Source organism: Micromys minutus, assembly GCF_963924665.1.
Source record: "Micromys minutus genome assembly, chromosome: 7".
Lineage (NCBI taxonomy): Eukaryota > Metazoa > Chordata > Mammalia > Rodentia > Muridae > Micromys > Micromys minutus.
This window is the reverse complement of record NC_137976.1, coordinates 55,451,773-55,479,244: the sequence shown is the minus strand read 5'-3', so window position 1 is coordinate 55,479,244 and position 27,472 is coordinate 55,451,773. Positions and strand designations below refer to the sequence as shown.

At 40.7% G+C, this 27,472-nt stretch overlaps 1 protein-coding gene and 1 pseudogene across 3 annotated transcripts in view; both read left to right on the top strand.

The window, feature by feature from the left end:
- The window catches only part of GSK3B (glycogen synthase kinase 3 beta), a 127,833-nt gene that overhangs the window by 57,929 nt on the left and 42,432 nt on the right, over positions 1–27,472 (top strand). For both annotated transcript variants that reach the window (XM_080919632.1, XM_080919631.1), the window contains exons 3-5: positions 7,976–8,059; positions 22,725–22,835; positions 24,471–24,601. In XM_080919632.1, the coding sequence (XP_080775758.1) occupies positions 7,976–8,059; positions 22,725–22,835; positions 24,471–24,601 (326 nt within the window). The remainder of the gene's footprint in view (positions 1–7,975; positions 8,060–22,724; positions 22,836–24,470; positions 24,602–27,472) is intronic.
- On the top strand, positions 11,326–13,118 carry LOC308422567 (cytochrome b-c1 complex subunit 7-like; annotated as a pseudogene). The gene is made up of 2 exons: positions 11,326–11,424; positions 12,793–13,118. The product of its transcript is annotated as a cytochrome b-c1 complex subunit 7-like (transcript).

The following is a 27,472-nucleotide window of genomic DNA, read 5'->3' as shown; positions in this document are numbered from 1 at the left end:
CTGTCAGTAAAAGAATTCAGAGATAGTAACTCATGCATTTTATCATTCATGGAGGTGTAGCTTTATTAGCATGCCATTGAGGGTCTGTGATTTACTGTTGTCCGTAATTATGTAGGAGACAGACCTGGACATGCTGGTGAAGGATTCTAGGTTGGGTTAGTTACAGGAGGACTTGCTCTGGGAGGGAGAAGATCAGCATTAATCACCGTCTCCTGAAGGGGGATGTCATTTGTCCAGCCACCTCACACTGGTTCCCCAGCCTTCCCCACTGTGACGGGCTGTAAGACCTTTCTCCAGCTCCTCTTTCATGTTCATACTGGCAGTGGCATTCCCTACAATAAAGTGCGTTGTACTTTTTAAAAAGTAGAGCTTATCAAATGCATAGTGCTGATTTGTATTGATGTGAGTTTGATATTGTTATAAGAACTAGGATCTATAACACTAAAATATCCCCCCAAAGATGCAATAATTTAGGTATAATATGTTGTAATTTTGTTACTCTGAAGAAGAATGAATCAAAGACTTGGATAAAGGGATGGGGGGGGGCTGTTGAGGTTGTGATTTAAGATAGGTAAGAATTTGAGGAAATACCTGAAGTGAGGGGAACTAGATTAGTTCCTTACGAAGTTATAAGAATTATTGTGCATGTTTGTGGGTATGCACAAATCCCAGCATGCATCTGTCAGAGGACAACTTCCAGGAGTAGGTTCTTTCTTATCATGTGAGTTCAGGGATCAAATTGAGAATCTCCAGCTTTGTAGCAAGTACCTTTCCCCAGTGACTCTTGAATATCTTTATTCTAAGTGTTGGTGTATATCTTTACTACAGTCAAGATTAGAAGCATTACAGGGACCTTGCATTACCCTTTGATAACCACGATATCTGTCTTTCCCTGTCATCCCTCCACCCCTAACACCCAATATACCCCTGGCAACAAAAAGTTTATTCTAGGACCCGGGTTCTGTTCCCAGCACCCACATGGTGGTTCACAACTGTGCATCATTCCACTCTTAAAGAATCTGACACTCTCTCCTGGCTTCTGCAGGTGTTAGGTATATACATGGTACACAGACATACAGGGAGGCAAAACACTAATTCACACAAAATAAATCTTAAAATAATATTAAAGGAGTATAAGACTGATACATAAAAGAATTACATATAGTATATAACTTTGGGGATCATTTATTTAATATAATATTTTTCTGTAGATTTAGGTCCATTATTGAGAATCATAGTATGATACAGATGTACTATAACTTGTTTATATACTTCCTCCCATAAAGGACATTTGGTGGCTATTCACATTAAGGTTATGTTTTAATGTTCCTGTGTAGCTTTTTATATAAATATGAATCTCATTGCTAGAGAACAAATGCACAAGATTGTCATTACTGGAATCCTGTGTGTATTTTGGAGGTAGAGCCAATTGGTGGAATGTGAGGCCAGAGAGGAAACCGAATCAATACTGCAAGGATTACTTAGGTAATGGAGGCGTGCAGTTGCAGGTGAAATGGGAAGGCTGTGGGTGGAGCAGGTTTAAAGGCAATCAGGAATTTGCTAAAGACATGACACAATCTAAAAAGGGAATTGTTAAGTAGATAGTTCACTGGAGAGACCTGGCTTGGTGATACTCACTTGGGAGTCACGAGCTTTTGAGCTGCAGACTGGACAGGATGACAGAGGCAGTTGAAAAGAGCTGAGGAACGTAAAGGATAAAAACCAAGAGAAGAAAGGGAACAGGCGAGAGCATTGGAGGAGGAGAATGGTCGGCCACACGCTGTCTGTGATCTAGTCTGCGGGGCTGAGATTGTAGTTCAGTTATATTCTAGAGCTATATAGAAACTTTCTTCTGAGAAGCTGTAAGGATTTTGTGTACTTAGCAAGTCAGTGGTCCCAGAGTGGGATTGAGACCTCAGCCTTAACTTAATTTGTATCCTTTCATGTAAAATGATTCACATTTTCTTTGCGTGCGTGTTTCTAAAAGATACTTTTAGAACTCTCATTTTAATAAAAATCCTTTTAACTACATGCACCATGTTCTGTTGTGTGGCATCTGTGTGTACATGTCTACTTGCCTTGTTTTGAATGATAAACTCTGAGCACTGAAGTCTGTTTTATTATTGTTGTGTTTCTCGGTTAAATAGTAAGATGCAGGCCAAAACGGGTTATATTCCATTGTTATAGTCAGAGCATGATTTCTGACACACCTGTTTAATTAAATTAAAAAAAAATGTCTCTGATGTTTTCTAGCATCTTTCTTAAGTAATTTTTTTTAAAAATGTGCACTGGTGTTTGGCCTGCATGTAAGTAAGTGTGTGAAGGAGTCAGATCCATGGGAACTGGAGTTAGACAGTTGTGAGCTGCCATGTGGGTGCTAGAAATTGAATCAGGGTCCTCTGAAAGAGCAGCTGGTGCTCTTAACTGCTGAGCCAATTCTCCAGCCCTACTAGCAACTTTCTGAAGCCTTCTGTACTTACTGCCTCTTAAAATGAGATACTGATGTTGCTGACATGAAAGGTTTAAATCATAACAATAAAGCTGCTGGCATAGTATATATGCTATATACATATATGTGTACATATCAGTCACATATTTTCAATATTCTGTAGTCATTGGTATCATCACTGTTGCTAATAATTGTTATATTGACTTTCTAGACACAGGGTTTAAGAAATGCATTCAAGATAGCATTTACCTATATGCTAATGAGGCCTCTGAAATAAGCGTTCAAGAACCTAGTTCGGGTCATCTTTAATCCACCACAGCTGACCAGAAGTATAACTCCTCTACTTCTCTTTTGGCCACACAGTTGATTCCTTTATAACTATAATTTACAGTTGAATATTCTATGCACTGGTTATAGTAGCATCATATGAAAATAGTATACATTCCTTGAACACTAGTGGTTAAATTAATCTACAAAGTTCATTCTGTGTGTATATGAGAGGGTTGGGGGTAATAATTAAAAACTGAGTATCAGAAATTTTTCTTTCTTGTTTTCTAGACCAGTGATAAACTGGGCTTCCTTCCTCTTGTTTTTGTTTGTTTGTTTTGTTTTTTTGTTCTTCAATAAAGAGTAAGTTTTATTAAAGCATGTTCATGTTTTTTCTTTTAATCTTGTTGATGGCTATTTTACAGTGTAGCTGTACAGTTGAGTAGCAAAGTCCATATGGTTTGCCAGCCTTAAGTATTTACTGTTTGGTCCTTCATAGAAAATACTTGTCTACACTTGTTTTAGGGTATTAGTTTTGTGGCTTTTGTCCTATAACTTCTTTTCATTTTTTTACTCTTGTGTGATTACTTATGATCTACATATAAATATGCCTCAAAAGTTTTTGAATACCTTAAAATTTTATCGGGAATGGGGGGTGGTTAATGTGACACCATTGTTTAGGTTCTTCAGTTTATTTTTGCTGTTGTTTATTGTTATTGACTCTAATTAGGAGTCCTGGCAAGTCTGGGCATCTTTTCTTTCTTTATACACATTTCTATGCTATTGTGACTTCAGAAGCCCTCTTGCTGAGGAGGGAGTATTCAGGTTCCATTCTACACCTTTCACCTTCAGTGTCTGTTCCTTCAGGTGAACATGTATCTCCTTGCTTCCCAAAGAACTTGCTAGGCCAGTGGCCCCTGCTCCTGTGTCATGTAGGACGCCTGAGAGATCCCCACATTCCACTTGGCAGCTGTCAATCTGCTTCTCAGACCTTGGATCCCATCCCCTTTTGAGGGTTTCCTTCTCTATAGTCCTGGTTTTCTTCCCCTCATACCTTAAGAACTTTACTTAGTCAATAATATTCCCCAAGTCAAATTTCTTACTCAGAGCACACCAGTGTTTCTTCGTTCATGGCTTGCAAAATCTCATCTTTGTATGTAAGGCTGTTTTTTCCTCTGATAGTTACAAAATAACAAGCAGGTTTTTTTTTTTTTTTTTCTCTCTCTCTCTCTCTCTCTCTCTCTCTCTCTCTCTCTCTCTCTCTCTCTCTCTCTCTCTCCTTGTTTTAGTTACCAAGATAACTCATAGAAGAAAGAAGTTATTTGGAGTTTACAGGTTCAGACAATTAAAGCTCATCCATGGTCATCATAGTGGGGAACATGGCAGCAGGCAGGCATGACGTTGGAGCAGTAGCGAAGTGCTTACATCTTTATCCACAAGCACAAGGCGGAGAGAAAGTTAACTAGGAATAGCATGGGATTTTGAAACTTCAATGATACTTTCAGTCACTCACCTCCTTCAATAAGGACATACCTCCTAAATCTTCCCAGAGAGTTTCTGTAGGGGTGGTTCTGATGCTAAGGTCCTGTTTCCCAATTGGTTCTTGATTGATCAGAAAAGATGCAATGGGCCATTTGCTGGTCAGAAGGAAAGGCAGGACTTCTGACTCACTCCCCAATTCCCCACAGGCAAGCTAGCAGATACAGGGAGGAAGGAATGTGTTTGCCATGCTTCTGAGGGAGAAAGGCCAACCAGCCAGTGAGATGTTGGGCAGAGCAGCCATGAGCTGTTTCTCCAGGCAGGAGATTGGGGTGTTGAGCTGGACTGAAGGTGGCTGAGCAACTGAAATTGAGGGCAGATCTAGGATACTGAGCTGGGAGTACTGGGGAGTGGGAGAGGTACCAGGAATTGAGCCATAAGGCAGGTTGAAATTGAGCAACATGTATATATCTGTGTTTTTCATGCACAGATCCAACATTCTCTGGGCGGGAGCTGGTAGCACCGTCCACACAGGGCTTAAGGCTTAACACACAACAGTTTCTCCAACTGGGGACCAAGTAGTCTAACATAGGAGCCTCTGAGGGCCGATCTCATTCAGACCACCACAGTTGTGTGCTCCCACAGAGGTTTGTTAGTCATAAAATCACATACTGTATTGCAAATTTTGGTGAGCCTACTCATTAGCATATTATTTTGCAGACCAAGACACTAAGTTCTGTGAGTTGAAAATATCTGTTGTATACCTACAGTTATTTTGAGGTTTTCTTTTTAGAAGCCATTTGTAGAGCATTTGCGGGACATCCGACTTTACTATGGAATAAAAGTTAGGGATTAAAGTGACCCTTCTCTTTGGATAACGTTAATTCTTTACAGGTTATATTTAGGGAAGGTAGTCTTAAAAACAATGTCTTTGAGGTGAATCCTGTTTCACAGTAACAGCAGAGTTCTCTGTGGTGAGGGATAAGGTCTCTCAGTAGAACAAACTGGTAACAAGGAATAGATGATCGACAGATGTGTGCTGCCTACTTTACACCCACAGCTTTAAGCTTGCAGGTTGTTTCTTCCTGAAAGTTAACTTTCTCCAGGTTACATAATGGCTCCCAAAGTGCCTTTCTGATAGTCTTTGGTTCTATGGCTTCGCTTTCAGATGCAAGCCAGCCATCCTACTCTCTCCTCCCTAGCCTAAGGCCCACCAGTTATGTGAGTAAAGCCCTTTATGTCTACTTGTTAGCTTTTGTTGCTGTAACAAAAACACTTGACAGCAATTACTAAAAGGAAGGACTTTTTGGCTTATGGTTGATTTTTAGCAGGTTTGGTCCAGGGTTAGATGACTCTACTGTTTTAGTCCCGTGGCTTGATAGTTCAGCACAAGAGTGTAATGGAGCAGAGTTGCTCACAGGAAGCCGAGAGAATGCAGGAAGGGACGGGAGACAAGTACACTTTTCCAGGATACACTCCAGAGAACTCCATTCTCCAGCCAGACTAGTCCCAAACATGCTAGGACACCATGAAGGGTCCAACAGCTTTAGGATTCAATTACTCATTAATTGGATTCACTAGCTATGAATGAAGATGTTAACATATGTGTCTTCTAGGGAATATATATCTAAACCATAACAGTTTTTATATATATTTCAATGTTATTTTTTATAAAAAAGAAAAGCAGTTTTTGATTGACATGTCTTCATCAGGTTTTCTTATGGTATTTGTCTTATCTTGAGAAGCTTGCTTTTTATGTGTATTACAATTACAAGTCTTTATTTTGTATGTAAGTCTACTTGCCTTCCCTCCTTATTCTCTTCTCAGTGCTAGTTTGAGATAGCAAGCTCAGTTTTTGCTCTTAACTTGATTAGACAGGGTAAATGTTTTTCTCTTTGTTATTGCAATATAATACATGAATTCTGTAAGTTTTGGGATACATTTATGTAACAACATTGACCTATGCTTGTAATAATACACTGCAAAACTTCAGTATACTTGAAAATATTTTTAAATGCAATAAGGGGGGTTTAATGTGTGTTGGAACAGCAGAAAGGGACCTGAAGATGAAGGAATAGAAATGAAGTAGCAGTTTATGAACAGGTGGGTGTGGGAAAGGTCACGGCATTCCTATGACAGTGTGACCAGTGAGCAGGTAGCATTGACACTCTGAAATAGGCAGCAAGGTTTAAGGATAGTGTAGAGCACATGTTTACTGTGTGGATGAAATAGGGATAAGGAGAAGCTGTCACTGGCAGGAAGTAATATTGCGCTCCAGTGTTCTGTAGGGTATGGTTTCTTTGGTTATTTCTTTTACTTTGAAATGATCTGTGTGTTTCTATCTAAATTGTACCTCTTATATACAGGAAGGTATTTAGAACATAAAAATAAAATCCAGTTTGAGTTGAGTGGTGCTGCATACTTTTAGTCCTGGTCTACAGAGCAAGTTCCAGGACAGCCAAGGCTACCCAGAGTGCCAGCCCTTCCTTCAGCCACCACTAACCGTCAGTAGTTTCTTAATGAGGGCTGGGGCCTCATGAGAACACGGCCCCCTTCATAAAGAAGAGCTGATGAACCCAGTCTGACCAGAAACTTTTTAGCACACTTTATTAGCTTTTTCATTGCTGTGGGAAAATACGGTGTTTTGGGTATGGGGGCACATGTGCACAATGTACCCACAATCAGGAAGCGGAAAGAGTTGGATAGTGCTTTTTAAAGATTCATTTATTGTTATTTTCTGTATATGAGTGTTTTGCCTGAATCGGTATGTGCATATTTGGTGCTCATGGGGGTAAGAGGGCACTAGATCCCCTAGAACTAGAATTTCAGACTGTTGGGAGCAACCATATGGGCGCTGGGAACCAAACCTAAGTCCTGTGCAAGTGCATCAAGATCTCCTAACCACTGTGTCATCTCTTAAAAAAAAGAAAGAAAACCCTCCTGCATTATTTTAGAGTATTGTGTTTTATTTTATTAATCTCTTACCTGACTGTAGTCTACAGGCTTTTCCATAGTAACTAGCCTTTTAATTCTGCATTAAGATTAATTTCTTGGTTCAGTTAATCAGTTATGTTATTTATGAAAGGTTATGTTTAACACTGTAGTTATAAAGATTCCTTTTTTTTTTTTTTTTTTTTTTTTTGGTACACCTTTGCTTTGCCTGAGGTGACCTTAGCTCTCTGAGGCATGTGCTGTACAGATGTCTGGGCAGAGTGGGTTTCCTGACCTGTCATCCTGCATAGCTGGTATTCACCGAGCCTGCCTCAGCTCACTGTACCTCCCACACTTACCTAGTTCATCCACATTAGTCTCTGTTGTCATGTTGTTATGACAGCAACATCTTACATTAGCCAGACTGTCAATTTTGTGGCTTTAATCTTTGTCTCTTAGCAACTTTTGATATAAACTTCTTTCTTGGCTCTAAGATAACAGTCTTTTCTTTATAATTCCATTATCTTTTCTGTTTCGTGGTTTCTCTTGCCCCCTATTATTCCCACTCACTCTGTTCAACTTTTAGAACTCTCTTTCAGAATAGTAAATCAGATCATAACTTCACCTGTCGAAGTCTCCACTGACTTCCGTTTGCATTTATGGTGAGACTGAGTTTCTTACCATGGTTGATGAGGCGTTATTCCTTTTTACCCCTACTATCTCTCTACCTTTCTCCCCTTACCCTTAATGATGCAGCCACAGTCTCTGTGCTTAATGGTATTTTAGAAGTACCTTGATTGTTATGATGAGGAGCTGTTATCCTTAATATTTTATGTACTTCCTTTGCAGAACCGAGAACTCCAGATCATGAGGAAGCTAGATCACTGTAACATAGTCCGATTGCGGTATTTCTTCTACTCGAGTGGGGAGAAGGTAGGTGTAGAAAGTATGAACTGTTCTTGCTGTCATAACCCCTCCCTCCGCACCTCCGTCAGCTTTGCTAATTGACTGGGAGAATCCAAAGCACAGACCAGGGATTCTGAACCCAAGGTACACAGTTGATGATATCGGGAAAATGTCAATGAGAAGAATAAATTTTAAGGGATCTTCCCGAGGCTGCTGGGGAGGCAGCTTCACAGCTCTTGGTACACTAACTTAGTTCAAGTCTTCAGAGCCCACAGTTAAAGCTTGACATGGCTGCATACACCTGTAGCCCACTCTGGGGTCATGGGACAGATGGGTTCCTGGGAATTCTCTCTGCCATCCCAGCTTCAAATTTAGAGAGAGAGCGTGTCTCAGGGAACTGACAGAGCTGGGTACCACATGTTCTCTTCTGGCCTCCTCACATGGACATGGGCTTGTGTTCTTGCACATGTGGGTTTCCCCTGCCCCACATCCCCAACACACAATTTAAAAAGGAAGCAAACTTTCTGAGCTCACTGGCGGGCTAGAACCTGAGTACTTGAAAGGTTGAGACATTTGGTCTCAAGTGAGAGGTTATCCGGTGCTACATAGTAGCAGCCCTGTCTTAAATTTGGAGGGAAGGGGCTTTTCTACTTTAAAGTAAACATGTCTTCAGTTCTTAAGCACATTTATAGTTTTATTCATATTTCTGTGTTCCTTATGTGCTTGTGGAACCCTCTGATAGTTCTGTTTATTAGGGGAGGAAAATTATGTCATTCTGTTAATTGGAAGTTGATCAGAAGAGAAAGGTAAGTGGTTTTTGCTTAGCCAGGGAAAATCACTGAGAGGTCTCTGTCTGGTCGGGTGACCCTGTGCTGGATCTCTCTCTTCCTCCTCCCTGGCATCCCTAGGAGCCGGCAGCATCTCTCTCCATCCCCTCCTCGCTTCCTGCTGCTAACATCCCCTCACTTCTTAGTCTTTTACCCACACCCACCCTCCACCCCCTACAGGTTTGAAGAAGCAAGGCAAGTGACAAAGGAACAACCAAAGCACCTTTTTTCTCCGAAATTACTCCGAATGAGATTTTGTGTTTGTAATGTCTTGTTAGGCCCACGTTTCCTTTTGACTTTGTAGAAAGCTTCTAGTATTGCCATTTTTAATGGTCCCTTCCCAAATAAGATCACAGAGCATCTCCTGTGTCTACAGCATTTTCATATAGGATTTTATATCCCCTCGACTTCTTTATTATTAGATCTAGACATTGTAGTACCCCAGAGGAAAGTAAAGGTCAGTATTATGTCTTTCATGATCTATTAAATAGATAACATACAGATTCATTTGCAAATGCCTCCTGAAAATTCCCTAAACATCGTGTTGTAATTACTTTAATAAATATAGTTCTACTACCAGGCCTTATTTTAATGCTTTGTAAATGTTAACACATTTAACTTGGAAATGAAAGGGTAGAGAGGGAGGCCTACAGGGTGCTGAGTGGCCTTTCAGGTTTTGCTTTCACAGGAGGGCTCTATCATTCTGACAGAAAGCTGACTGGCTATTCTGTGAGTGCCGCTGAGGGGGATTTCTCCCTCCTTGCTTCTGCCTTTTGCTCCTGTAGATGCTGGAAGACCTCTAACAGAAGTTTATCAGAAGAGCAATAATCTGTCTCCACTGAAAGTAATATATCTTAACTTTTGAGCAAATTAAAATGCTACTTATTGATTTGCAGTATTTTCCCTCCCAAAATTTGTTCCATTTCTTTTAGACTCTGGTTTCTGTTACTCTGTAGCTCTATCTCCCCACCTCTCCCACCCTTGAATCTATATGGATTCAATTTCATAGGTCTCTAGACTTCTCTTTTGTTAGGATTTGCCCACTTTACCTACCCCCTCCTCCACTCCCACCCCCCTTTCCAGTTCTTCCTTTGTGTAGATTCCCTGTCTGGCTTAGATATTTCTTATTCTTTCAGTATCCTTATCACTCTTGGCTTAAGTTTTTTTTTTTTTTTTTTTTTTGAGATTTTTGCATTTTAACGTGTGTGGGTGGTTTGCATGTGTATGCCTGTGCACCATGGGTGTGCAGTACTTGCAGAAGCCAGATGGTGGTGAGCCAGGTTGTAAGCTACCACGAAAGTGCTGGGAACCAGATGCAGGTCCTCTGGAAGAGCAGCCAGTGCTCTTAACCACTGAGCAATCTTTCCAGCGCCTACCTACTCTGGGAGCCATGGCTCTAGTCCCCTGATCACAGCTTTAAAGACTTTCCTTTAGGCAATCTACTTTCTGCTTGTAACTAGGGAAATGCTAGTTAGAAGGAGCTATTCAGTCAGAATCAGGACTGTGAACATTCTCACTGGGATTATTGCATGCTGTAGTAACTGAGGCATGTGGTAACCAACATATTGTAAATTGTCCTGTAATGTTTAGGAGCTCTAATTTACAGTGACTAGTGCCTTTCTCTTGATTAGATAACAATGGGAATTTAGGTGTTTTGAAATTTTAGACTTAATAATTTCGTGAATTTCAAGTCTATAACAGTGATTTACCCCACCACCACCACTTTAGTGCTTAGCTGTAGGAAATCCTCATGAAACATTATGAAGACTGTGATAGAGTAACTGAACCACAAAATAGCTCTTCCATGGACACAGCTGTTTGCCTGTCCTTAGTTATAGCTCACCCCACAGAACTTTGTGCTTTAGGATATGTTATAAAGCCACACTCTGCCTCTAGGAATCCCAGGGTCTGTTTAAATTGTTTTCTCCTAAGTTATTTTGCATATAAAAATACTTCACATCATAGGTTGTTTGCGTGAAGAGAAAAACTTTCCCTTCTGCTTATATAAGAGACTTTTAATGTAGAAGGGTATCAGATTGCTTTCATTCTTCACTTTCAGTAACTTTCTGTAGTGCTGAGATTGGGCAGAATTACTCTAAGCTTAAGTATGCCTGTTTACCCTGACTTTGGGGAGGGAAAGGGTAAAGTGTCGTGCCAGTAACCCATTCAGAAAATGAATGATATAACCCATTTGGAAATGAAGTGGACGGCCTGCTTTGTAGCTGGAAGGTGGGTTAGCTTTGCAGTTCTGGCATGCAGTAGCACCATGACTCTGGGCGAGTTACTCATTTTTATAAGTCAACTTCCTACTTCTTAACATTTGGTGTTTCATAAGGAACACATTTAATGTTTACCCACTGCTGATGGCATTGGACTGAAGCCCACATGTTAACCCACCATTTAATAAATTACAGTATTCAGTAATAGTATGAATTCATAGAGTACTTGCTATCATTAGATTGTGTCATGAGCCTTTCACTTGTCACACTGTATGGTGCCCTCTGTGAAGAATACAAGTTTATCTTCATGTTGTCGCTTCACGATGCAAACTACACTGAGATAATAGTATGTAAGTCACCTCAGACGTATACAGCTACTAAATGGGGTTTGGGAGTAGAAAGTACGCCTCTGAATTCAGAGTACCAAAGGTTCCATATTCAGCATAGGATGTGCAATAGAAATGTAACGTTTGAATAGCTTAGAACGACAGCTAGAACGCTTTAGGTACTTCCTGGGCACCACTGCTCTTGGTTTTATTAGAGAGTTTACAAGTAGCATCTTTCCTAACCTAACCCGGACAATTGTTTAAAAGTGATCTGTAGTTACCTTGTTTTTGCTGTTATCAGTTGCAAAGGGTTGTATGGGTCATTGTGAGGATTGAGTGTCTGCTCTTGGCAAGATGTTAATAATTCATGGCCATTGGAGGTGTAAGTCACATGACTTAGAAAGTCCTCATTTTTTTAATATTCATTACTTTATGAGTTTTTCTACATGTATGTATGAGAACCATGTGCATGCCAGGTGCTGGGTTCCCCTGGAACTGGAGCAGCAAGCGTTCTTAACCATTGAGCCAGCTCTCCAGCCTGGGTCTTTAATTCTGTACCAGAACTGAACTTGTCTCACCTTTTCTTTGTCAAGTCTACTGTGCTATCTTTTCTGTATACAGAGGCTTTTCAGAATGTCTTTTCTCCTCTGCTGTTCTGTAGTACTCTCTGTACATCTCCACTGTTCTCACACAAATTCCTACTCAATGCTCATCTCAGTAGATAACTCACTATGTCCTTTCCTCTCTGCCTTTATAACCTCCCAGAGCTCATCTAAAATATCTTGCTTATATATACTTTTAAATGGTATTTTCTTACGTTTTACCACAATTTTAAAAAGCTGTGTCTTTTTAACTATATTGTCATCCTCAAAAGCATTGCTAGATCTTACTTGGTTTTGTTTCTTCAGTGTTTAGTTAGTTTTGTGGGTGATGTATTGAAAGCCTTCTAGGTATTAGAAAATGGAGTGTTAGGCTGGGACCGTGACTCCATGGATAAGGGTTTTCTTGCTGTGCTTCTGAAAGCTTGAGAATCTCAGATCTACAGCATCCCCATAAAAACCAGCCTATGCATGTCTTAATCCCAGCCTCATGGGCTAGAGACAGTCTTTGGCCTACGAGTGCTCGCACACATGCATATACACATACGCACATGATTTAAAAAATCCAGTGCTAGGGGCTGGAGTTTTTTAAATGACTCAGCAGTTAAGAGCACTGACTGTTCTTCCAGAGGTCCTGAGTTCAATTCCCAGAAACCAAATGGTGGCTCACAACCATTTATAATGAAATCTGATGCCCTCTTCTAGTATGTCTGAAGACAGTGACAATGCACTCATACATAAAATTAAAAAAAAAATTTTTTTTTGCAGAAGGCAGCGCTTCATTCTTAGGTCATAATTGCCGGCCAACCTGCTGTTGGAGCATCAAACAAGTAGCTGGATGGTTTTCAAAAGTGGTATTATAATGCTGCAGGATTCAATAAACTGGGGTTAATGTGAGATGATACATTACATGAAACTGAAGATGTAAAAGAAGCCATAAGAAGGCTTCCTGAGGACCTTTATAATGACAGAATGTTTCGAATTAAGAAAACCCTAGACCTATGAGGCATGAGATCTTGCCTAAGAATCAGTGGGCAAAATATGAGGTGGACAGATTCTACCTTTAACCCTAGCTGAAAGAGGTTATTCGGGAAAGAAAGGGGAGAGAAGAGTAGCAAAGAAGTGATCTGTGGATGTGCCTGATCTCACCAGATTTTTATGAAGTTATTCCAACCCCAATCACAATTTAAGAATTATTTGTTCAACATATGCCTCACTTTAAATAATTGTCTTTGTAACTATAAATTAAAAAAAAAAATCCAAGTGCTAAAATAGAGGTCAGTATGGATATTTATTCCTTGAACTTAGGATTTATTTTATACTATTCTAAAAAAATGTATTTAATTTTCTTCATATGAGCACCACCGAAAGACCCTGTGAATGGCACCTAAGGAAAATGCTTAAGGCTGTCCTGGTTTCTGTACACTGCACATACATGCACACACACCCTTCAAGCTCAGCTTCTCTTTTTGTTCATTCTATAGTTTTCTGTTCTCTCTGTTATCTCTGCTTAAATGTTTGAAATTATCTTCTTCTCAGCTTTATATTTAGTTTTTTCCTCCCGAGTCTCAAGTTGTTGATTTTGTGATTTTTATGTGAGGGTGCTGTGGGGTGTGTGTGTGTGTGTGTGTGTGTGTGTGTTCCTTTGTATATGTACCTGTGCCTCCTACTGAGCTATAATCCCTGTGAGACCTTCCTCTCTTCCTTCTCATCCCCTTTTACTCTCTTCCTCTCCCACTCCCTTTTCTTTCTTTTTTTAGTTTTTTCTTTTTTGAGATGCCTTATGGCTCAGGCTAGTCTGGAACTGACAGCAGTCTTCCTGCCTCAGCTTCCTGAGTAACTATTCACATGAAGTTATCTTTCATGTGCGTATGGTAAGCGTGTGTGCTTGCCTGTGTGTGCATGTGTGAGCACACTTGTTTTTATACCTTAAGGGAGGGTTGCTCACTGAATCCAGAATATGCCTTTTGAGCTAGACTGACTCAGCAGTAAGGCCATGGGATCCTCATGACCCCTCTCCCATCCTCTGACCTTGCCTAGCTTTTATGTGGGTGCTGGGGACTTGAACTCGGTTCCTCAAGCTTGCTTGGTAAGTAAGCACTATATCCACTGAGCTGGCACTCTTGTAGTCGGAACTCTTTTGTGTTTATTTTTTTAGTTACATTTAGTTGTATGTGTCTGCATACTGCATTTGGTGCATCCCATAAAGTTTTAGTATGTGGCATTTTTGTTTACAGTTAATCTCAAGTATTTTCTCATTTTTATAGTATAAAATTTCTGCTGTTTAAATTCCTTTCTCATTCTGGATTGGATTGTCGGAATTAGATTAATTTCAACACATTTGTAGGTTCTCCAATTTTCCTCATATTTTTGTTTTGCTGTGTGTGGGGGGCGGGGGGGACACACCATAGCAGAGTGTAGAGGTCAGAGGACAACTTGTGGGAGCCAGTTCTTCTTCCACCATGTGTTTCAGGGTTGACCTCAGGTCACCAGACTTGGTGGCAAGTGCCTTCCTTAGCAGCTGAGCCATGTCCCCAACCCTCCTCCTGTCTGTGGTACTAGTGTCCAGTGTGGCTGGAGAAGGTATTCCACATGGTTTCACTCTCTTTAAACGTACAGAGATTGTCATGTGACTTCCTGTGGTTGTTCATGTATACTCCCTGCTCGTGAGGCGTGTGCAGTGTTGTTAGGGTGAAGTGCTCGATGCAGCGCTGGTTCTTGCTGGTTTTGAAGATGTAGAACATACCGGGTTCCAGCACTTCCTGAGGAGCTCGTCCTCCTGTGCTGCCCGGCAGTTGGGCTTTGTGGCTCTGCTGTTCCCTGGGATACTTACAGTTCACCAGGCTTACACCCTGTCAGTGTGGAGCTCTGCAGCCTGCTTTCCCCCTGCCACTGCTCTGGATGTACCTAGTCAGCAGTGTGGCTGCTGTGGTACCACACCTTAGGTTCTTAAGGAGGTTAGCAGAATCCCTTAACTGTGTTTTTCATTTGCTATATGTTCTTAGGACAATTTCCATACACCAGATTACTTTAAAAGTTGAGTATTCATCGTTTGAGATCCTAAATTTCCTTGTCTCCCTGCCTCCTCATGGCTTTCTACACTTTGCTCTTGGACTGCTTTGAGAAATTGCTGTTCGGCCTAGAAGCTGAGTGAAATTGAAGCTTCCAGTTGTTATAGCTCCAGGCTGTACAGGGGCATAGACTAAACACGAATGGTAGTGGGTACATCATATGTAAAAAGCAAGCACAACAAAGAGTAACACTCACACATTATAAAACATACCAAAATATTTTAAACTATTTTCAAAGAAAATAACCTGAACACTTACTTCCTTTTAAAGTATTACAATCTGAGAACTTTATTTTTTATAAGAAATAGCTAATTATAACTGCCACAAGGAATGTGACAATGTTATAAGCTTTGTTAGAGAGAGAAAAATCACTCTAGTGAGATTAAAATTTACTCAGGTTTTTTTTTTTTTTTTTTTTTTTTTTTTTTTGTAGTTAGTAACCATATGTGTTGGTTAATTTTAGATCAGCTTGACACAAGCTAGAGTCATTTGAGAAGAGGGACTCTCCATTGAGAAAATACCTCAATAAGATTGGCCTGTAGGCAGGTCTGTTGGGCATTTTCTTAATTATTGAAGTGAGAGGGCCCAACCCACTGTGGGTGGTTTCAGCCCTGGGCAAGTGGTTTTTTGTTTTGTAAGAGAGCAGGCAGAACAGGCCATACAAGCCAGTAAGCAGCATTCTTCCATAGTTCCTGCCCTGACTTCCCTCAGTGATTTGAGTTGTGAGCTGAAACAAACTCACCCTCCCCAAGTTGCTTGTACTCATGGTATTTTATCAAAGCAGTAGAAATCCCAAGCTTCATCTATGGAAGTCTCAGATACAGAATCATTTCTAGAGTCTTTTTTCTTTTCCAATTCTTGCTTTTTAAGTTTCCAGTTTTTTTGTATTGTGTAAATATCTAGATATAAGCACAAAAGTACATATTAATACACACCTGCAACTTCTTAGCACAGGAAGCTGAGGCAGAAAGACCAGGAGGAGTTCAGGGATATCCTGGGCTCAACACGAGGGTTCAGGATATCCTGAGCTGTGAGAGACCAAGTTTTAACAAAGAAAGAGGGAGGTCAGGGGGAGGGGAAAGAGGGAAGAAGAGGAGAGATAGAAAAACCACAACAATGTTGGGAACTTGGGGTCCTGTCTGGAGTGTATAAGAGAACAAACCAAGGAACTGGTAAGTAGCTTCTCCATGGCTTCTGCTTCAGCTTTGGCCTCAAGGTTCCTGGAGTTCTGCCCTGACTCCCTCAGTGGTGGAGATCGGCTGAAGTCTTCCCTCTCCAAGTTGCTTTTCATGGTAGACTTTATATCCTAGCCATTGAGAGCAGTGAGGACGTCAGGCATGTAAATTACTTTTAGTTCCTTACTCTTCATAAATATGTCATCTTGTCTATACGTAGGGTACCACACACATAGGCACACATAGTTTTAACAGACAGTTTCAAGAAATAACACTGCTAAGTCATGATGGGTTCTGTAGAGCTTCACTTTTGCCTGGGGGTATTAACTCACAGACTTCTCGGAGGTTCCAGGAGCTAATACTTAATTTCCTCAAATTGGATTTTCTTGTCTCATTTGAAAAGCGAAAATTGTAGCTTGTCTTATTTTCATTTCGTTACTGTGATTATGAGTGAAGTTGAGTGTCTTCCATCTTCAGCTTCAGTATTTGTGTTTTCATATTGTCTGCACTTCATAGTCCTCTATGTAGACCAGGCTGGCCTTGAGCTTAAACGCACAGAGACTGTAGTGCCTTTGGCTCCTGGGTGCTGGAATTAAAGGTGTGCCCTTCCTTTCCCTTTTTTTAATATTGTGTAGCTGCTCTGTCCTCCAAGGTTTACTTTGTAAGTCCATTTTCCCCCACACAAGCATTGGTAATTTGGAAATTAGTTTTAGATGTTTGTTCCGTTTTCTGTGAGGTGCTTGTTGACCTTCTGCGCTCACCTCTTTTTGTTGTTGCTGTTGTGGGTGCCCTGGCCAAAAACAGTGCAGGGGAGAAACGGTTTATTTTGTCGTACAGTCATCGAGGGGATGCAATTGGTGATGGCCTGGAAGGTGTTGGCAGGGGCACAGTCTGGCACCTAGGAAGCAAAAGGATTACATTTTATATGCACACAGGGAACAGAGGAGAGAACAGAAACTGGGGTCAGGCTGTTAAACCTCTGCCTCTGGTGGTGTACCTACTCCAGGGTTCCGCCTCCTAAAGGTTCCATAACTAAATCAACTGTGTGGCCAGCTGGGGACCAAGTGTTCCAACACACAAGCCTATGGGGACATTGCTCATTCAAACTACAGTGCCTTCCTTTTCCATCTTCTCCCACAGCTTCTCAAGCAAACGATTTCCCATTAATCCTCAGCCCATCTTACTATCGCTACAATGTCTGTCTTTTGGTAGCCCTGTACACCCATCTGAGGAAGGACAACTCATTACAAGGCTTTTTGTCCATAAATTCTGAGAATGCAGGGTTGGCTGTCTTATTATTACTAAACGCTCTGAATCACTGCCTTGCCTCCATGAACATTGTAGAATGATACTGTGTCTCTTTAAAGCTTCGGCCTCAAGCCATTTTATTTTTTTGATCTCACAAATAGTGTGGGGTGGGGGTGATAGAACCATCTCACATTTTACAATGATAAGCTGGAGTCTGTCCCTGTCTATGCCGCTACCATTAGGTGGTGTTAAGCCATGCTATTCAAATGTCCGCCCGGGTTGTAGAGCTTAAACCTGGCCTCCGTGGGGGACTGAGTGAGCCTGTGTGGAAGCGCTCTTAATTACACCCTGTGCCAGTGAGGTGCACTCTGTAGGAGAGAACGCTCTCACAGCCGTGGGAGCAGATCCTGAGGCAGATTTGGAGCTCACTGCAGCTCTGAGGTCGGTGCTTGTGCTGGTGAGCTGCACTTACGGCTGTGTGCTTTCTGTGCGCATTCTTATCATTGCCTTTAATTTACATCCAGTTGCTGAGTGTTCTGGCAACTCACAGGAAATTGTTTTGAGATTATAGCAAACCAGAGTTTTAGAAAAATACAAATGCCAGAAGTGGGGAAATCCTGGGTCTTCTTTCTTTTTAAAATACTGTCATAAATGAGTCCCCTGAATAATCTTTACAGGAACCTCAAATAAAAAATATTTAAAACTACTTTGAGAGCATGAAATATCTGTTTTTTTCTACATGTTTTCTGGAGTTGAATGTTCTCAGGAGTTTAGGAATTAAACCCATGGTTATTTACATTAAAATATTTCAACTTAACAAAAACCCTTCCTTAAGTTTCCATGTTTCTCAAAGTATAATAAATGGAAGTATTGGCCTTCTAGCAGACGTGGTTTTGTTTGCCTCCCTTTGATGCATTCTTGCTTTGTGCTGCCTAAGAGGATTTTGTCAGTACTTGTTATAAGACCTGAACTGTCAGAGCAGAGGAGTTATCTGTTGTCTGAACACAGCACTTCTGCAGTATGAGTGCCTCAGAGATCGCTCGAGTTCTGGATAGTTAGACCTGTCCTCCAGATGGCTGTCAGCTTTGGTTTGATTTTGCTGGTTGATCTCTGTATATTGATGCTCTGAATTTTCACTATAAGGCTTTCTGCCTTGTTAGGTTTCACACAAAGAGTTCTCTCTGTCTGGCCTGTTAGGCCTGACAGTCTGTACTTGCTCTCCCACTTAAGCCATTGTTAGTGGTGTTGGTTTTAGATGGCTGGTTAAAAACAGGAGATTGCAGTCTGGCTGTCAGATCTGCCTCCTGCTGCCTTTTTGGTTAGTATGTTCTGTGAATTGTTTATGAATGCGTCTAGTTAAGTCATATATCAATTCACCACCCACTACCCATTTGTATTATAGAGTCTGGCGTAACTTTACATTTGTTACTTAACCATTATAGTCATTTGTTTCTTCAAACCTCTAATAAATAAAATCATACAGTGTCAGCCAGCTCCCAAAACACTGGTGTGACAAAAATATACAAGGAAAACAATTTAAATTATTTCCACTCACAATTTAAGATGTTTTGACAATGTCAGCTGCTGTTTTCAGGTTGTCAGTTGTGGTGAGGCCTTAATAACCTGAAAATACCATTGTGCAGACGTATGGTGGGAGGAATGTAGGTGAACATCCAAGGGCTAAGATTTAATGGATTTAAGGATGCTTATTTGGTTTTGGTTTTCTACTATTCTTCCCCTTTGCAAAAGGGATGCTAACCTTTGCCTGTCCACTGTTGTGTGTTCGAGTATGTGACTTACTTTTACAGGCTCATAGCTAATAGGTAGGTTTGAGAATCAGCAGGCTGGGTTTGGACTGTTGAGCAGTGAGTGCTACAGGTGTTGCTACTACTGGAGATGGGTGGAATGTGTTGTGCTGTGTGCACTGGCCTACAAGGAAGCAGGACAGGTACCATCCTTCAAGGCACACCCAGTGACCTGCTTCTTCCACCACCTCCCAGTTCTATTCGGTGTAAGACATGTGCGATTCCAATAGTGTAATTAACTTCAAAGTAAGCAGTTCAAACCCTGACCAAACGATAACACTTATAAACAGACCTAGAGCCTTAGGGCTGGAAGCCCCCTGAACATTCAACATTCATCCTTAATTGTGTCCTTTCTAGCGTTATCCACATTTCTGGGTTTCTCATAAGTGTGTCAATCACGATAAACTCTCTCATATATGGTTTAGAATGAGGAACCCTTGAGTCTAGCATCTTTTAGATAAAGGTTTGGCTGCCTATATTAACCAACCTTCTAACTCCTGAGGTCAACCGAGTTGGGTCCTAGTAATACAAGTTGAATTTCTCGTATTTGAGCTTGTGAACCCAGGTGTGTTGGATTTTGGAAATTTTTAAGACTTTAGGATATTACATAATGAGATGTTTTGAGAATGACCTCTAAATCTAAACACGAAATGCAATTGTTTCACATGTACCTGAAAAATGTAGCCTGACATTAATTCTACACAAAATTTCAGCACAGCCATGTTTTCCTGCTTTTTAAAATTATTATTTTTGTTTGTTGTTTGTTGGTGTCGTTTATTTTTAGCTTAGCTTTCTGTGCTTTTTAATTTAAATTTTATTTTATGTACATGAAAATTTTTTTCTATATGTATGCCTGGTGGTGTTGAGGGCCAGAAGAGGGCATTGGATCTCCTTGGAGTTGTAGGCACCTGTGAACTTTCATGTGGGGACTAGAGTGTGTGCTCTTAAACACTGAGTGCCCACCCCCCACCCACCCAAAGGCCTTTCTGTGTTTCCCTTACCAGTCCTGGATTCGAATAGCCTTTCTGTTCCACCCTCCTAGGCAGCTGGAGAACCTGTACCATCCATCCCCCTTATCCACTGCCTGTTTGACTGTCCAGCCTTTCCTGTGATATGATGTATGGAACTTACCCATTTGTGATGGCATGTTTTAGACTTCAGAGCATTTTGAAGTTTTACTGTATTGTTTCACCTCTCTGTGTTCTTGTTTTTATTTCACAGTGTTGAAAAGCAGTGGTTTTCAACCTTCCTAATGCTACAACTCTTTAATACAGTTCCTTATGTTGTGCTGACCCCTAACCATGATTATTTTTGTTACTACTTGATAACTGTAATAGCGCTATTGTTATAAATCATAATGTAAGTATTATAACTTTAGTGTATATTTTCATTGTTATAAATTGACCGGAAGGACACACCCCACAGGCTGAGAACCACTGTTCTAGACTCTTGTTTCACTAGTTTTTATTAGAATTTTGTCCCAGGTTCTTAATATACAGATACATTTGCCAGTAAAGATACACAACAAAGAGCACCACAGTTCTGCATTGGCTGGGTCTTGCTTTGAGTCCCTGCTGCCAGCTCCCCCTTTGTAAGAACTAACTTGGGGCCTGTCTGGTCAAAATTAATCAACTGGTTTCTCTTTCTTTCTTCCGTCCTTCCTTCCTTCCTTCCTTCCCTTTCCTTTCCTTTCCTTTCCTTTCTTTCTTTCACTCATTCATTCTGTTTACTCCTTGTGGACCTAAGAACCCCCATCTACCCTTTCTCTTGTTTTCCTTCCAAGGCAGGACTAGCTTTGCCTCACAGAGATCCCTCTGCTGGTATTAAACACTTGTACCATCACCTGTAGCCTGAACCCAGATTTCACATTCGTTCGTTCATTTATTCATTCATTCATTCATTCAATGTGCATTGGTTTTTTGATTACATGCCTATGTGACAGTGTCAAGATCTCTCTGGAACTGGAGCTACAGACAGCTGTGGCCTATGCACTGGGATTAAAGGCATGTACCATCACTGCTCCAACCCCAAATTCTTAACAGGGACTTCAAATACTTAAACCAAGATAGATCATCTCTCAAATCCAACCTAATTTATTGGTGATGATTTAAATATGAGACCAGACAACAGAATTGAAGTTTCTTTGTAACCGTGCCGCTTTGAGTTCAGACTGTACAGAAAGCGAAGTATCGACAGAGTTATGAAAAACACACAGATTGTTTGTTGCTTTCAGTTTTGCAGACTATTTTGCAAACTTCCCAGTCGCTGCCACAACGACTTGACTCTTGTCATTTTAGCCCTAAGACAGCAATAGCAATATTTAATTGGTGGGGCATAGCTGTGTTGTAGTTAGACCTTGTTTATAAAGATAGCCAGCAGGCTGCTGTCATTGTCCCCTTACCCCCGTGCTGATGAGAGTGACCAAGCAGTTGGCTATGAAAGAAGGAAGACCATTAAAAAGATGTTTCTTGAGCTCTGTGGAATGCTCTGAACCTGTATCGCCAATAAAGTTTTCTGTTTCAGTCTTCATTTAAAAGATAAGAACCCACACTTAGTCACAGAGTGGGAGAAGAACACATGGGTGACTTGACACCTGCGCTCACCCTTCCCTCCCTGGTGCACTCAGAACACTGACTGGGAAGCGAGCTTGATAGGTGGGACTATGACAGTCACCTGCAGGTTCTTCAGTTTTCTTCTTCCGTTTAGCCGGAGAACAGGGTGTGACTAGTGCTTTCTTCTCTTTCCTGTTTGGCTCTAACTCCCTTCTTTCTCTTGACTTACCCTGAACTCTTGCCTTTATGCTGCTACAGTGGAGACCAGTTGACAAGCTATACAGATCAGTGATCTACGAAGTGGTCAGTCTAGTGAACTAGACTGTCTAACAAACGACATTTGAGTGGAGGCTGGAGCGCTTCCAAGAATCCTTAGTGCATCCTTTCTTAGGAGCTGAAGAAGCTGAAGCCGAGACCTATCATCAGTCACACGCATCAGCGGGCAGCAGAGCCAGGGGCAGCAGAGCCAGGGGCAGCAGAGCCAGGGGCAGCAGAGCCAGGGGCAGCAGCCTGCTTTCTTGGCTTTTGACTAAATGCTATCTTCAAGCAAATCTTTCTACATAGGAGAAAAGACATTGATTTTTTTTTTCAGCCTAGAAAATAATAAACATTATGATACATGATAAGCTATCATAAGACCTGTATAAGCAATATGATGGGACAGCTCTACTGGGGATTACAAAGTATGGTAGATGATGCACTTGTACAGTTCTGCTCATGTTCAAAAGTAATTTCATAATTAAAATTAACCACGTGAAGTGTTTCTTTAAACATCTGAGTATGAGGTGTTTAGAGAATATACTCTTAACTTGAATACTTAAGATCAATCTCTAATCTGTTTTTGTTCTTTTCTTCTTAAAAACCTTACAGAAAGATGAGGTCTACCTTAACCTGGTGCTGGACTATGTTCCAGAAACAGTGTACAGAGTCGCCAGACATTATAGTCGAGCCAAGCAGACACTCCCTGTGATCTATGTCAAGGTATGTGACGATGGAACCCCTTCCAGTTTAATATAATTTAATTCCAAAATGCTGACATTGAAGATGTTATGTATATATTTCTGTCATGGTTCATTTTGAAGAAAGCTTTAACTTGTGTAACGTGATTTAAATTAACATTAAACCTGTCTAGCCTTACCAGTTTTCTCACACCTCTGAAGGAAAGTAGCTTTCATGTCAACTTCAGTAATGCCAGTCTGTAGCAGTACAGTCTGAAGAGATGGAGTCTTTGTCAGTACTTTTTCTGTCTTTATAATCAGACAGTGGTATTTTTTATTTCCATGGTGTTAACTAGGGACTAGAGCTCAGAGTGAGAATGTATAACAGATTGAAGGTGGATCTCAGCACTTTCTAGACTAGAGAGTGACAGGATCGGGCCAGGCTCTAGTCGATAGAAGTCTGTCCTGAGAGAGAGTAAAAATAAATAAATAGGAAAGGAAGGAAAGAAGTAAATGATGAACGAGAGCATTGACCTCAGGATAAGTTGAAGATTGAAGGCATTATTTCTCTGCTTGCTCTGATGAAATTCCAGACAAAGGCAACCCAAGGACATAAAGGTTTATTGTGGCTTAGTAGTTCTAGGGGATACTGTGCATCGTGGTAGGGAAGACATAGTGGGTGAGCATGGGGCACATGCAGAGAGCACACATGGTGCGTGAGCTCCTTTCCTTCTATTCAGTTCAGGTAGCTAGCCTATGGAATAGTGCAGATGCCCTTACAGACATGTCCAGAATTTGTTTTCATGTTCTAAGTACTGCCAAGCTGGCAGTTAAGATTTACCACTGCTGTGTCGAGGTAGCTGGGCATCTGTTTGTTTCTTTGTAGCTTTTTTTTTTTTTTTTTTTTGAGACCTTTTTTTTTGTGTAACCCTGGCTCTCCTGGAACTCACTTTGTAGAATAAGTGAGCCTTAAACTCAGAGAGATCCATCTAGGCCTCTGTTTTTAAATCACATTGGAAGTCTACATTATTCTGAAGATGTTAAAAGGCTGGTAACCTTTATTTACCATCAGGGTTATGGCGTCTCAATAGGAATTGATAGGATTTCTTACTCATGAGCTTTCCTACATCTCTATTAATGATTTGAGGCTAATGTGTCAGAAAAACAAATGGTTCTAAAAGATGGTCCGTGTTTACAGCCTGAGATCCTTGGAAGAATAGCGGGCCTGGCTTCTGATCTAAAGGCTGCTGCTGATCTTCAACCCCTTGGCTTATGATCTCTCTGTCTCTGAGCTCTTATCCGTGTTAGTAAAAAAAAAAATCCACCCAGCTGGCCTGAGTAGAGTGGGTGATGGGAATTGAGTGCAGGACCGTGTGCACGCTAGGCAAGTGCCCTCTTAGAGTTTCAGTGTGAGACGTGGTCTCACTAAGTTGCCCAGATGTCCTTAAACTTAGAATTCCCTGCCTCAGGTGTATGCCGCCACACCTGAATACCTTCTAAATTACCGAAGGACATAGTATGTTTAATGATACTTTCATTTTCTAATTTATGTAGAAATACCTTGAAACTTTGTTTAGAGAAGACTATAATAATAATCAGCATTTTACATGTTCTGCTGAGAATGTTATTTACTGCATAATGATTCAGATGTTTGAATTAATGTCTCTTATTATTCCAGTTGTATATGTATCAGCTGTTCAGAAGTCTAGCCTATATCCATTCCTTTGGAATCTGCCATCGAGATATTAAACCACAAAACCTCTTGTTGGATCCTGATACAGCTGTATTAAAACTCTGTGACTTCGGAAGGTAAGCTGGCTTTCTTACTTAACACTTCCCTTCCTCCTTCTTCTTTCCCACACTCTCTTAAATAGATTGATTTAACAGTGATAGTCTATAAGCCCCATCATCCTTACATGGTACTCAGGGAATATAAACTAATGTAGTTCAGAATGGTTTTGATAATTTTTATGGGAACAATAAATGTGTGTGCCCTTTATCCTACAGTTAACTTCTGCGTATTATTTTTCATATATATACCTTTAACTTTATACTTAACCTCAATACAGGAGTATAGTAAAATTCTGAAAAGCAGTATTTTTCTCTATTACTTAATATTTAATATTAATATTTTCTCTGTTATTTCCCCATTTTTGCATATTCTAACAAGTTTGTTTTTTTTTAAGCCACCAGCTCCTTGGTCATATACTGGTAGTAGTAGTAAAACCTTCATGCTTTCTCTTTGTGTATTAAGTAGTGATAAGCCTCCCAACATGCAGTCAGACCTCTATGCCCATAGGTCAGATAATCCTCTTCCTTCTTCCATTCTGCTCCAGCCACCAAGCAGCAGCCCGCACTCTTTCCTCTGAGACATCTGTTGTAACTTGGATACTTTTCCACCCTTGTTACAAGTCCTTCTTTTTCAGTTTAGCACCACAGATCATATATTGACTTGTACCTGTGTTCCTTCTTTATATAGACTTCTACACCAATCCACAGGTCAGATTGAGGGTTGAGCATCAGATACATTTTCCATAGGTGTAAGGAGGTCTTTGGAAAACCTGAGCCAATCAGTAAGTTCATGCTTCCTCTCATTCTGCAGTGTCTTCACACCATTCCTACTTAACAAAGCCTATCCCAGGATCTCAGCACTTTGCAGGCTATGGCTCAGGTGACAATACACACTAAAGCTTTTTTTTTTTTTTTTTAATTTGATGGTTGAATCTTGCTCCTGGTTATTTCACATATGAAAAGGCGCCTGAATCACATGGGCCTTGTTACCGAGGAGGGAGGGTAACTGCCAAGTCCTGCAACAGCCACTAGGTGCAAGTTCCTCTTCTCAGCATCAAGGCAGAGCACTGTTAGCACCAGGACTCTCTTGGGATGTAAAGTAGCTGTGCCCTGATTGATTTGAAAGGGAGCTTTCACAGGCATGAAGTAGTGAAGTAGCTCATTCTGTAACAACTCTGAGGTAGAACTTTGGAGACACTTAAGGTGGAAACTTAACAAAACAGCCTTATTCTCGTCTTAATAATTTTCAACTAGGTGTAACAGGTCTGCACAGTCTTACTCTCTTCTTGATAATTTTTAACTAGGTGTAACAGGTCTGGCAGTGGCTGAAGTGGGGTGTAAAAAAACCCCATTTTATAGAGGCTAAATGAGAAGTGTAAGGACCAACCTTAGGTAAGACCACAAGCAGAGGCAACCTCTCACCTGCAAAGGAAAAGACTTCCTTGGTAATTAGGGAAGAGAATATATGGGCTGCCAAAGCTTTCGGTTAGATGATTTTGAGTTATTGTGAAGTTTCTATTTTAAGAATCTGTTTTATCCATTTAAAAGTGTACCTTGCTTGGTTTTTGAGACAGGGTCTCTCTGTGGCCCTGTCGTGGCAGCCTCTGCCTGCATGTAGAGTGCCAAGACTCAAGGCATGGGCCACCATGTCCTGCTTGCTGTTCATTTGTTTGAGAGAGAGCTAGAGTTTAAACTCCGCGTCCTGGACAGTTGCTTTCTCAAGGAGCTATCCAAGGCCCCAGAATGCACTGAAGATGGATTGTCTGTTATCTAGTACACTAAAGCTAAGTATCTTGATTTGTTGACAGTCCGAAAACCCTACTGCTGTTAATGTAGCAAACATTGTTTTATCTGGGCCTAAGAAGAAGGTTAACTTTTGAAACGGATTATGAAGGAAAAAACAAATCAAGTTTAGAGTCATCATTGACTAAAAGCACACTGAAGGGAAGGAACCCTAGACCACAAGACTGAATGATCATTTTCTCCTGTCTGTGTCTCCTCCTTCCTGCACTCTTACCTCAGATTTTCCACCTTTTGGGGCATTTATTTGTTTGTTTTTATTTTTTGTTGCTGTGTTTTTCCTGTATCAATGCTACTGGCAGCCTGCTCCTAGAGTAGCCTGCTTATTTGAGATGGGGTTTCCTAGAGAGATATTTCAAGAGCTACTGTGACTCACTGTAATGTTTAAAACACATACTGTAAACTACCTTAGGAGGAACATTGTAATAATAGTAAACTCAGCGCTGCAGAGGTGGAGCTGATAGAGTCCCAGTCATTTTTCCTAAAGTTCAATGCCCTTTGCAGTTTGTTTAGCAGCAGATGTTTAAACAGTAAATCGACTAGAATGTGGGCGAATGCGTGAGTTGACTGTGTAAGGATGAGCTGGTTATCCTGAGTGAGAAGTCCAAGTTCAGCAGAGTGGCCAGTTTCCCCAACCCTCCCCCACCCTTTTAAAAAGCATGTAGGTGAGAAATATTGATATATTTACTTATCCTGATCTGATAACATTCTTTTGTTGGAGAAGGCTACTTTTTAATTTTCCGCCCTTCGTTTTATATTTTATTTAATTATTTATTATTTTCGAGACAGGGTCTTACTGTATATCCCTGGCTGACTTAGAACTCCCACTACAAAATGGCCTCTATCTCACAGAGATACGCCTGTCTCTGCCTCTTGAGTGGTTGGATTGAAGGTACACACCACCATGCCTGTCAACCATTTTATATTTCACAGTAGAATGTAGGAAATGGGGAGCCAGAAGAAATTGAACATGTGTATCCTTTTGTAATTTTTCAATCTTTGTTCCTTAGCTAACACTTGACAAATGCTCACTTTAAAAATCCCTTTTTAAAATATCAGTTTGATGGAATTGTATATTTCTTTTGTTGT